Source organism: Megascapheus bottae, chromosome 8, assembly GCF_031878675.1.
Source record: "Megascapheus bottae isolate mThoBot1 chromosome 8, mThoBot2.hap1, whole genome shotgun sequence".
NCBI lineage: Eukaryota > Metazoa > Chordata > Mammalia > Rodentia > Geomyidae > Megascapheus > Megascapheus bottae.
In genome coordinates this window covers 6520796-6533517 of record NC_143516.1, presented here as the reverse complement: position 1 = coordinate 6533517, position 12722 = coordinate 6520796, and the positions used below count along the sequence as shown (strand labels likewise).

General features: G+C 47.0%; 1 protein-coding gene across 2 annotated transcripts in view; it reads left to right on the top strand.

Moving 5' to 3' along the window:
• Zdhhc14 (zDHHC palmitoyltransferase 14) overlaps nt 1–12722 on the top strand; it is a 188154-nt gene that overhangs the window by 131166 nt on the left and 44266 nt on the right. For both annotated transcript variants that reach the window (XM_090337911.1, XM_090337910.1), the window contains exon 3: nt 11173–11331. In XM_090337911.1, the coding sequence (XP_090194037.1) occupies nt 11173–11331 (159 nt within the window). The remainder of the gene's footprint in view (nt 1–11172; nt 11332–12722) is intronic.

Here is a 12722-nt window from a genome sequence, read left to right as displayed (position 1 = left end):
GTGCATGCCTAGCATGCACGAAGACCCAGGTTCGATTCCTTGGTACCACATACATAGAAAAAAACCTGAAATGGTGCTGATGCTCAAGTGGTAGAGCTCTAGCCTTGAGAAAGTCCAAGGACAGTGCTCAGGCCCTGAGCTCAAGCCCAGGACTGGCCAAAAAAAATAAAAATAAAAAGAATGATTTTTAAGTTCACCATTTGTTTTACATTTGAAAGAGAGCTTCATTCATGCATGAATTCTCTCATTCAACGTATCACTTATTGAGTGCTTACTGGGTATTACTATTAGACACTGGTGATGGCAGGTTCTATACTATTAAAAGATTTCTTTTATTTTTCATTTCTGTTAGTTAAATATACTGAAGTTATAAGCAATGAAAGCATCTGAAATATCTAAGCAAACAGCATTATTGCTCATGTCTATCGTCAAGTCTCGTGCCCTTTGATTCAATCATTCGTTCTTAAGTCAGTGCATAGATCAGAATCACCAATTATATCCTGGGTGTGCCATTCTTCCCTGCCAAAGTTCTCTGGATTCAGAGGCTTGGATGAGATGGGAGAGTAGCAGCTCACACCATCTGGCTTAGTCCCTGGCATTGTTCCTAAGGAAGTGACTCCAGGAACTTCCCATTTGGGTCACTTCATCTATGTCTTACAAAAGAGACATGAACCTTGTGGCTGGCCAACTTTGCAGGGTTGCTTCCTCTGCCTGCAGACCTGAGAACTACATAAAAGTAAAGCATCTTAAAGGAGAAACTACTCCAATCCTGAGATCCTCCAAGTGTAACCGCAGGACCTGCACATCAGTACCTCTAGGGGACTTGATATAAAGGCAGGTTTCTTATCCACCTACAATCTGCCCTGTAGTGGAACACACTTGGAGACCACTTTTTCTCTTATTTAGCATAGAAAAATGTTTTAATCTTGCAACGATACATCCCAGGCATGTACATGTAAAATATTCCTGGCTGGGCATTCATCACCTCAGTTGTGACGTTTAAATGTAGCACTACCTTAGGTACTTGAGGAGAATCCAGACAACTCTAGCTGGGTGTGGAGGGTGCAGGGTGGGGTGGGGGTTGGTATGCACACATGAAATCATAGAGAACATCAAAAAAAGGCGGACTACAACAAGAACCGATTATTATAGTTCAGCATTTGTCACCTCTGCCTCATTGCCAGATAATTCTTCACCATGGGGCTTGTCCTGTGTATGGCAGGATGCTCAGTGACAGGCCTGCCCTCCACAACTAGGGTTGTGACAATGAAGTCATCTTCAGGCATTGTTAGATATGCCTGGGACACACAGTCATCGTGGCTGATGACCCTTGTTGTAATGTCAACTGAGTTTGGGAGTGCAGATAGGACATGAACTTAGGAGGGGAGCAGAGAAGATTAACCATCACTTCATCATGGAGAACTTTCTGGAGACAGAAAATTAGAGCTGGATTTCAGGAGATGGAGGATGTGAATTGCTCATGGAGATGGAGAGGCATAAGGGGAAAGGAGGTATACTTCAGGAACTAGTGACTGCACAGGCAAATGGAGACCCCAATAGATCCCTGTGGCTGGCATAGGTGGCAGACACAGAGAAAGGTCAATGACCAAGGATTTTGGTGAGTCTAGCAAGGTAATAGTGGCATAAGCCAGATTTCAGCAAGTGAAAAAGGCAGAACCAGAAAAGAGAACAAAGCTGGGCATGGTAGCATATACCTGCCATCCTGACTGCTCCCAAGACAGATGCAGAAGGATCTCTAGTGAAAGGTAGAAGGGTCCAAAGCAGTGGTTAAGACTATCTCAAAAACAGTACTAGAAAAAGAAGAGAAGTTCCTTTACACAGTGCCTACTGTATACCATCTACTTTTTCAGTGCTATACATATTAACTAAATCTTCCCAATAACCTATGAGACAAGTGGAACTCTGATTTCCATTTTCCAGCTAGAGAAAGAGGCGCAGAGGGGAAAAGTAACTTCAAGGTTTATCAGCTAGTGACTAGCAGAGCAACAGGCTGCTTCATTGTGCTCTCACCCACTGCCTAGTCCAGCGAGCAGTGAAACATAAAAAGCATGGAAGTTCTATAAAGCCAGGATCTGTGGGAGTGGGGGTTCTGGCCCTAAGACTCAACCAGCAAATGTTAAGCTGAGGATGTGAGCAGAGGGATGGGTGTGACAGGAACGGCTGGCCTGGGGACAAGGCTGGAGATAAAGACTGCCTCCCACTAAGGAACAAGCCAGGCATGAGCCAGATGGGCCCTAAGTAAGATGAAGAACAAAGCTTAGTCAGTGGAGACATGGAGAGGTGGGAGTGAGAGGATGGGGTAAGGGGAAGGTCTGGATGTGGTGGGAGCTGGGCCCATGTTAGGAAACTGGAATTCAGAGGAATGAGAGATGGACCCTCCTGCAATGTAGAAGCAGGGGCCTGAGCCAGCGGGCAGTGGCCTGCACTCCGGCTCTGACACTCACAGCAAGGGATCCAGGCAGGGGGCTGGGCCCTCCAGCCTTAGCCCTCTTCTCTAGACACTAGGCATTCTCCAGTCAGGTCACTGTGAAGTTAAACAAGATAATGTACAGGTTACTTCTCTCAAACATCCAATTAGATGGCTGAGAACAATTTCCTGGTGGTGATGGGGCCAGATGGAGAGGGACCAGCAAGAGTCACAGCACGGAGGAGGAACTGGGCCTTGAGAGAGCTCTATGAAGTGGTTAGGATGGGCAGAGCAGCCCATCCCTGGGGGGGTGGGGAATGGGTACCTGGTTGGAGCCATGTGGGGATTGTGGTCTGCATTGGTTCACCCAGTACTTATGCCTTCAGATGGCCAGTCACGGAGCAGTCAGGGCTGGAGTAGGATTTTTCACTCAGGACAGACCTGAGTGTTCAGTGTGGTGATACATGGATGAAAAACATAAAATCAAAATATTATTTTTAGGGATAGGGCTTTGGTGGTTTTTTATTTGTGACCCTAGTATTTTGTATCAATAAAAAAAAAAAAAAAAGAATGGGAGCTGTGGGTTACAACTAGATATATTCCTAATCTGCAGTCTTCAGTCTTCTCAGTTCCATTCTTATACCACTCTTCACTCAGTCCTTGACCTTGACAGTCAAATTGACTAGAAAGGAGTGAGGATGCGACTGGGTGGCCACGTGATATGTAAACCCATGCAGATTACTGGGTCCTGTCTTCCCCCACGGTACCCTAACAAATAGCATACAAATAGTGATTTTCTGTTAATTTCAATTAAAGTGTGTGTGTGTGTGTGTGTGTGTGTGTGTGTGTGTGTGTGTGCTGGTAATTGACTTTAGGGCTAGGGTATGCTTCCTAAGCTTTTTCACTCAAGTCTCGCATTCTCCCACTTGAGTCACAGACTTTTCTGCCAGGGCTAGCTTTGAATCTCATTCTTCATATGTCTTCCTCCTGAATAGATTACAGGTATGAAACACCAGCACCTAGAAATGACAGTGATTTTTTTTTTACAGTACTAGTGTTTTGAACTCAGAGTCTTGACCTTGCTAAACAGGTATTCTTCTACTTGAGCCACTCACTCTGCCAGCTGTTTTTGATTGATGGTTTCCAAGATTGCGTCTTGCTTTAAGTATATTACTAAAATTGGCTTCATCTGTTTCCTTTTGTTGCTATCAAGTCACCATTAGACTGTGTGTGTGTGTGTGTGTGTGTGTGTGTGTGAGTGGTACTGGGGAATTATAATTTGAATCAATAGTCACAGAATTGAGGTAGTTTGGGATAATACATTGAGATAATTGAGATAATTGAAATGACTGAGGTAGTACATTCTCTGTGTACACTGCTGAGATCGGGCATGTATTTTTACACTTCTGTACAATTTGATGCAGATTAGCCGCATTTGCCTGCATACAGTTCACATGTCACTAGTAGATACCAGCCTGGACAGCACAGGTCTAGATTCCTTGTCTGAGGTGCTACTGTTTCAGGAAAAGGCTGGGAATTACTCTGCGCTTGGGGACACTCGTGTCCCCCTGGTTCCAGAAGGAACAGCGCCAGGCTTGTACGATGCCATTTGTGGCTTATTTCACCTCAGCTAGGCTGAATTTCCAGAGGGAAACTGTGTAGGAGCCATTTATCACCCAGAGAGGCCACAGATGGGCCATTTAGTGACAAAACCAGCCAATCAAGAGGGCTGACACCCAGCCATTCCCAAGTCTAAGGAAAACAAAACTAATAACTATAGTTCAGAAATGGAATCCAAGTTTGTGGGGCAGAGGATTCTCTACTATGAGGAAGGCAATGGCCCATCAATAAAGACAGATTGGATTCAGCCACAGCAATAAATAAAAAAGCAAAAACTCACGACTGTGGTTTGGATTTTATTTCTTTTGCTCAAGAGCCTCATCTCAGCCCCCTTATGATTCCATTTTTCTGCTTGACAGCACACAGGCTGATTGCAGGGAGTCATTGCTAAGCCAAAAAATATTGAGACTGAATTTTTCAAAAATACCAGGTGAACTCTGGGGATAACGGCATACAACCAAGTTCAAGCAGCGTGGAGTGGAGGCTCCTTTACGGTCCTGTCCAAGCACAGAGGAAGGGATGAGCCTGAGCGCACAGGAAATATCTGGAAAGATGGCCTGCAGGCCCAGCTGCTCACTCTCTGATGACTGGACTCCTTTCCACTTCTCCAATACAAATGGCAGGGAACCCCTCTGAGTCTAATCACATGGTAGAGCCATCACGGCTCAAACACCCACAGTGCGATGACAGGGCTTGTGTAAAGCAGTTAAGGACTGCTCTTCCTGGTGATAAATGGCTGTTGGTTTTCTCCCACCAATATTTAATAACGATTTGCACATTTTGGCAATCATGGCTAGAAGAGCCAGTGGTGTTTGGGACTCGCAGGATGTGCTCTGGCGTCAGTGGCAACACAAGCTCTCTGTGACAAGTAAGCTTCAACCTGGCCCCTGGCTATCTGGCAGTCATCTGGAGCAGATGTGCTGAGAGCCAGCCACGGTGTTCGCTTCCCCCTCACACTCTCTTCTCTAAGCTTTGCACTTGAGGAAGTGCACCGAAAGCCTCAGTCCAGAACCTTACGTCTTTATGTGGTTTGACGGGCTACTGACTTCGGATTGTGTTGGCAGCTGTTCTGTGCCTGTTCTGGTGGGAAGAGCCTGCCCAAGAAGGAGCCACCCTTAGCTGTCGGGAGAGCTGAGCCACTGCCACCTTCTTGGAAGAAAGGCTCACCATGTTTCCCACACATTTCCTCAACTGTCAGTGAAAGTCACGTCCAAGTCCTTTGCTCTGTTTATCCCCATTTCAAATATCTGGGCATCATGATACATTAGTTGTAAATGTTTTTGCCCAGTAAAGAATATGGAAGAAATGCTCTCAGTTTTTTTTGGTGGGGGTGGGCGGGAGGAGGGGACTGGTAAACTAGAGCTTGACCTCAGGGTCCTGCACTCTCACTTGACCTTTACATTCAAGGCTGGTGCTCTCGCACTTGAGTCACACCTCCAACTTCCAGCTTTTGGGTGGTTACTTGGAAATAAGAGCCCAGAGCTTTTTGCTACCAGACCTATTTTTAGGAATAGTTGAACTTCTACTCAAGGAGCATGTGTGTGTGTGTGTGTGTGTGTGTGTGTGTGTGTGTGTGTGTGCGTGTGTGTGTAGGGAGACTTGAACTCAGGGTCTGGGCACTGTTTTTCACTCACAGCTAATACTTTACCATTGAATTATAACTTTACCATTGAATTATAGCTCTACTCTGCCTTTTTTTGTGGTTACTTGGCATTAAAAGTCTCACACCTATAATCCTGCCTACTCAGGAGGCTGAGATCTGAGGATTGCAGTTCAAAGCCAGCCCAGGCAGAAAAGTCAGGGAGGCTCTTATCTCCAATTAACCACCAGAAGACTGGAAGAAGAGCTGTGGCTCTAGCCACATGACTAATCTAGCCAATGACTAACCAAAAAAAAAAAAAAAAAAAAGTATCTTACAGATTTTCATGACCTCAAATCTCAACATGATCCTCAGATATCCACATCCTGAATAGCTACGATTACAGCAGTGAGCCACTGAGTCCTGGCCTTGGAATTATTTTTGATCACTGATGTTTATCACTTCATTGTCACAGTAAAATCCACATGAATCACCATCTTATTAACTTCATGAGAGTGCATATACATGTACAAATCTCTCCTTGGAGGAATGAAATGCAATCCAGTAAGGGTGGTATTACCTAACACTGGTCCCCACTCCATACCACAGCTGTCATCTGCCATAATGTTCTTCAAACTGTGCCCCAGCGGAGCCAGGCCAAAGAACGAGGAAGGGTGTTGTGCCAGTCCCTGTGAAACAACTTTGCAAATGCTATAAACTTGTGACAAGAAATTATACTTCCATAAATAACAACAAAACATGAGTAAGTTAAGAATTAGACTTGACTTTCTTCTTGGCCAGGCTCACCATAATGGACTCAGTAAGTGACCTCTTTATACAAGGAAGATCTTCCCCTCTGGAATTTCCCCGTTCTTAGCTCACCCCTGAGTTCTGCCAGTGAGACTCAGCCTTCACCTTTAGCTGTTACAGTGCTTAGTATTTGCTGTGAACCCAAACCCAACATTCATCAGATATACATAGAGGGTGTTATAAAACTCCAGATTCTTTGCTCCTCCCCCAAATCAGCAGCTGTAGGAATGAAGAATCTATTCTTTAGAGTTTTCAGCTAAGTATACCTTCATCAGCGGTGCTTGTCAGGGTACTTACAAGAAAGAGGGTAGAAAGCTAGCTAACAAACAGGTTTCTCCAACAAATTGTCTGACTTGCTAGTGAGTTTAGCCTACATGTAACTAGTAACTGTAGCTATAATAATTTTTCCTTTGTTTGTGTGTGAGTGTGTTTGTGTAGTGTGTGTGTACATGCACACACATGCTAGTAGGGGGGCTTGAAATTGTGGCCAGTGTTCTCTTGCTTAGCTTTTTTACTCAAGACTGGAGCTCTGTCACCTGAGCCACACCTGTACTTCTGGCTTTTTGCTGGCTAATTGGAGGTAAGAGTCTCATGGAATTTCTGTGGCTTGCTTTGAGCTTCGATCCTCAAATCTCAGCCTCCCGAGTTGCTGAAGTTCCAGGGATGTATCCCCACTGTACCCAGCTTCGCAAACTTTCAAAATCACCCAGATCACTTGGTGATCTTTGAAAAATGCAGATTCTGGCTGAGTAAGGGGTGGAGTGGGGAGCACAGAGATTATTTCTTCCTGATGGTGCCACCCTGTGGGTGTGTGGCCATGCTGAGGGGCAAGGCCTCTCAGCCTCAGCACCATCCGTATTTGGGGCTGGAAAGTTCTCTGTTGTAAAGGCTGCTCTGTGCACTGTGGGGTGCTGAGTGGCATCTGTGGGCCTCACTCACTAGATGCCAAGAGTATTCACTCCACTGTCCCCAGATATTTACCCCAGAATCAAAATCACTCTTGTTGACAGCAGCAGCGCTGTGTTGATCATCTACTTCCAAGAACAGCTCATTTGCACATGTGAATTACCAAACACTCATTCTCTGCTTTACTGCTTCACCTGCCCCAGAGAGGAAGCCACGGTGACATGCCCTGCTCACCACATTGCCCAGAATACTGCTGGGCAGGACATGGCACCTATCAAGTATTTCCTTGTTCAATCCACTGGCTGTGTGTTGGGGACAGACCATGGCTGTCCACCATTGCATTGGAGTCAAGAAGACAGAATGCATGGTGTCATGTTGAGCTTTACCATTGTTCTGACTAAACTCCTCCTGTTGGCAGACATTCTTAGCACCCTGGCAGAAGCTGTCAGCTGCTTAATGCCCTGTGGCGCTTAAATGTGCAGGGGAATGTCACTCTTCCAAATTCTGTGGCTAAGGAAAATATCAGAACCTGCATCTGGAAAGAAGGAAAGTTTTGCCAAGCATGGGGACCCCTGCCTTCTATCCTAGCTACTATTCAGGAGGTAGAGATTGGGAGAATTGTGGTTCTTGGTCATTGCTAGCAAAAAAAAAAAGTTTTGGAGTAGTGAAGCCCAGGATCATGACCCAGGCCAGCCGAGCATAAACACTAGACCTTATTCTAGAGAGATAACCAGGTCAAAAAGGGCTGGGTATGTAGTTCAAGTGGTAGAGGACCTGCCTGCCACATTCTAAAGCCCAGAGTTCAAAGCCCAATACACCCCACCCTTAAAAAGTTGTGATTTTATCCCCTGTGCATTTTAAATAAATATAGGGCATTATACAGATGTTTATAATGATTTGAGGTAGGAATAACTAAGATGGGAGATGACTTGGGTCCATCATGGTATAAATACTGTTATACCTTCAGGAGGAAAAGAGGACTTAACTTTCAGAGCTAGCACTAGAAGGACAGACCTCTGGCTAGCCCAGGACTTCTCTTTGAATGGCACAACTCAGTCGGTAGCAATTCCCGTTCCAGAGCTCACACACCTGGCAACTTTCCTTCCTGTCCCCTGGTTTCCTAATGCTTTGCCCGCAGGTCTGATGATCAGGTTAGTATTGATGCAGAGTTGGTATTTCCGCCTCTGTGCCAACCATTTAGGGGAGAGATCTTTATGCAGTTGATTGCTAAGTACAAAAATGCAAGTAACCCCCCCCCTGCAAAAAAAAAAAACCAACCCAAGCTAGAATAATTGAGGACTTGAGCAGAACACCAAGTTTGGTGCTTTGTGCCTATGATCTCCACGGGTGAGAGAAAGACATGACCAGTGAACACTGAAAAGAAATTTTTGTCCTCAGGATGGTACTTAAAGCCCTGGTGGCCAAGGCTAGTACTTGTGAGCGCATAGCACAGCTCAACTGACTGGATAAATAGGTGAATTAAATACAGTAAGAGTCCGAGGGAGGAAGCAGGCAACTCTGCCCGCCAGCTGTTCCTGTGATGGATGCTTTGCACTGGCCCTCACCAGTGGGTTTAATTCCTTAGATGGCAGTGCAGAGAGCACTGAGGTGGGGGGAACACAATGACCACTCAAGAAAGCCCATGGTGACAACCTTGGTTGAGACACAAGCCCCATGGGAGACTGCCATGGGAGGAGCAGACCAGAGGCTCAGAACTTGGTGAGCCTTGACGAGACCTAAGGGCCTTGGTCACACTTTGCCAAGAAGGCTGCTATGAGGGCTGTGTGGAGAATGCATCCAATCCAAAAGGAAAAGAACACTGGACAGGGGGTTCTCTGGGCCCCCCACCAGCAGGAGCTGTCCTAGACCCTCAAGTCCCAATGGGCCCCCTGCTGCCACAACAGCCTTGTATAAATCTGGCTGATTGGTTTGTACATTGTTGGGAGCCAGAGTGGAATCAAACTGTACCTTGATTTGCATCAGACAATGGCTTTATTGTCTTATTGTTTTCTGGCCTTATTCTGTTTAAATGACCTGAGATTTACCATATGAATGTAACACCTGGAAGTTCCCTGGGTCTCAAGGAGGGAAGAAGCTGGAGTGGAAAATAAACGAGGCAGTCTTTACCTGGACTGCAGACATCCTGGACCTGGTGTGTCTGTCTCTCTTCTTTTTCTTCCTAGTCCTTGCCCCCTATTTCAGGAACCCCAATCTGCGAACCCTGGTTTGCTGCCGGCTGGCCCCGGCAGTACATTTGTTTGAATACTCTTCATTCCATCACTTGTTGGCATCACTGAGCCTCAAATCCAGATCTTCCAATCCTTCCATTTCTTTTTGAGTTCGGGGCCTCACGCTCTCATTTGTTTTTTTCACTTAAGGTTAACAACATTCTTCCCTTGAATTACACCTGCACTTCTTGCTTTTCAAGGATCAATTGGAGATAAGTCTCGGGGACTTTTCTGCCTAGGCTGGCTTCAAACCATGATCCTCAGATCTCAGCTTCCTGAGTAACTAGCATTACAGATGTGACCCTCAGGCACCCAGCCTTCCATTTCCTTCCTGAGTTTCAAATATCTAGTCAGAGCATTCAAGGGTTTTAGACTGAATTCCTAAGCTTCCCGTTACCGGGTCTGTTGAATACTAGTTTTGAGCTCACTTTGTATTAAAGGTTTATTCTTTCAGAAAATGTACTTTAGAGCCACCAGATCAATAGTCTATTGTAAGGAATGCTCACAAATCCTCACGTTGTCAAGTTGTCACTATTCAGAACTAGACTTTTGAAGGAGTTCTAGTGCGGCAACCATTGTCATTGCCCTTGGAATTTAAGCTTCAACTCTTTTCTGACTAAATTGACACGAACATCTGATTGGGCTGGTAGTAACCTTTTAAACCTGTATCAGATTTCTAGTTTTCTTTTTTTTTTAATATATGCTTGCAAGAACTAAATATATACAGTCAATTTCACACCTGACACAATGCTACTGAAAAAGCAACGTTTTATTTGGGGCCTATGGGACACTGAGATCACCATTCTGGGCCCCCTGAGTTTGGGTGAACCCAAAGCCCCCTGGGTGATTCGAATGTGAGATGGGCAGGCAGAACCAGGCTCGGAGATAAAATGGAACTTTGAAACCCAGTTGGCTCTAAAATGTGATCAAAGATGCTGGTCAGATGAACAAAAGGTGGAAGTGATGTCTTTGAAAATAAATTTAAATGTTTTTATTTTTACAAGTTTTTTTTTAAGATGTTCCCATCTCCTGTGCACTGAGTTTTTTTATTCAATTTCCTGGAGTTGATCTTGATAAATATTACTTTATATGATCAGAAGCACGTAGGCGTTGGACCTTTGTGTGCCTCCCTACACTGGTACTTTTGAGGAGACAAATGTGGAGCGTCAGCCGAGCAGGATTTGGAGCACACCCTCCAAGGAGAATTAAGCATGGCACTGTGCTAACTGGGGCAAAGGCTAGCTGGTGTAACAGAGGGGGACATGGCAGGAGTTTGGTGGGCAGTGAGGACACCGTCAGAGGCCTCTGGGGGGAGTCCCTCCTGTCTGGGAGGGGGTGGGCGGGGCCAGGGGCGGGCGGGGCATATGTGTTGGAAGGTCATTGGCCAGAGTATGGTCAGAGTGGGTGTGGTCGTGAAAGCAATCATATTAGTGTACCACGCTTGCGCTAACCGCCTGACTCCCCGGGTGCCGGCACGCATGCGCTACAAGTATGATTCCCCGAGCTAGGTGGGTGGACTCCAGGAGGACTTGGGGTCCACCGGGAGGGTCTCCCCGGCCGCGGAGGGGAAGCGATGTGCTAGTTCTCCTTTTCTTCCACAGATATCGCGAATGGCACCAGTTCAGGGGGGTACCGCCCGCCTCCCCGAACCAAAGAAGTCATCATCAATGGCCAGACCGTGAAACTTAAGTATTGTTTCACCTGCAAGATTTTCCGGCCCCCTCGCGCCTCCCACTGCAGCCTGTGCGATAACTGCGTAGGTGAGTGAGACCCCACCCCACCCCGGGATGGCCCTGCCCTTCCCGCTGGCCCCGCCCAGCCTGCTGGCCCCGCCCTGCCCACTGGCTCCGCCCAGCCCTCTGTCCCCGCCCTGCTCGCTGGCCCCGCCCAGCCTGCTTGCCTCGCCCTTCCCGCTAGCCCCGCCCAGCCCTCTGGCCCCGCCCTGCTCGCTGGCCCCGCCCTGCTCGCTGGCCCCGCCCAGCCCGCTGGCCCGGCTCTGTCCTTCATCCTCCCCCCCCAGGACAGGGCCACCCTTCCCTCTGGTCACTCGTAATCCGTGGTTTTGACATCCCCAGGCACCCCAGAGCAGTCAGCCCTGTAGAAATGGAGCAAAGCCATTTCTGGAGGAGCTGGAGGCACTGGATCCCAAGGGCAGGGAAAGAGGCCAAAGCCAGGAGGTGTCGCATCCAGGAGCCATAGGCAGGGCCCCTCCACTACCTTCCCCAGGACAGAGGAGGGAAGCGGGCAGGGGCGAGGTGACAGCCGAGGCCCTTCCATTCCAAGACGTGGCCCTGCTGCTAACCCAGGGCCTGGGCCCTTGGAGTTCTCCGGCCGCTTCCTTCCGAGTGGGGGCTCCTTGGAGATGAGGCTGGCAAGGGCAGAGAGGGGCAGAGGCAGGCCGGGCCTCCTGTGGAAGAGCCACATCTCTGCCCCGTGGCCAGCCTTGAGTAGAGGTGACCGTGGATGTCCCCACGAAAGGAAGCACGGAAATCCTGCTAGCTCTGCCTGAAAGGAGAGCCAGGAGCTCGGAACAAGCCTGGTGTCCCTCGGTGACACGTTACTCACTGCCAGCCCTCTCCCTAGGTCTTCAAGTTCAGATTCTCAGTTCTTCCTGAGAAAAGTGCAGTTTTATCATGTACTTTCCTGGGTCAAACTATCTTATTTACCTTGCATTCACGTTATCCTAACTTTAATCATCTGTAGCTATAATCCAAAGACCATATTTTTCCTCTCAGGCTTCGTATTCATTGTGTTAACTTATTAGTTTTGCCTTACCAGTGGAACAATATGGAATTTGGGTCTGTCTTTCTGATCAGTAGAAAGAAGCCTAGAATTATTTGAAGTATGTCAGGCCCAGAGTGACAAAGGATGTGTGTTTTCTCCTTGTATGTGGAAGCTAGATATAGGTCACAAACTCCTAAGTAGGTATGTTGGGTGGTATGCAAGTGCATACAAATGTATTAACTGATAGATAGTAGTTTGAAGGAGGATCTCAAAGAGTGTAATTCCTTAGAAGCCAAAGTCAAAGTTCAGTAAAATGAAACACTAGCAATCTGGTATTTAAAGGGGGTGGAGCGTGGTCAAAGGGGAAGGGTATATAAATGAAGAGAAGAGGGGGGAAATGCAGACAAAACTCCAATGCACATCCTAC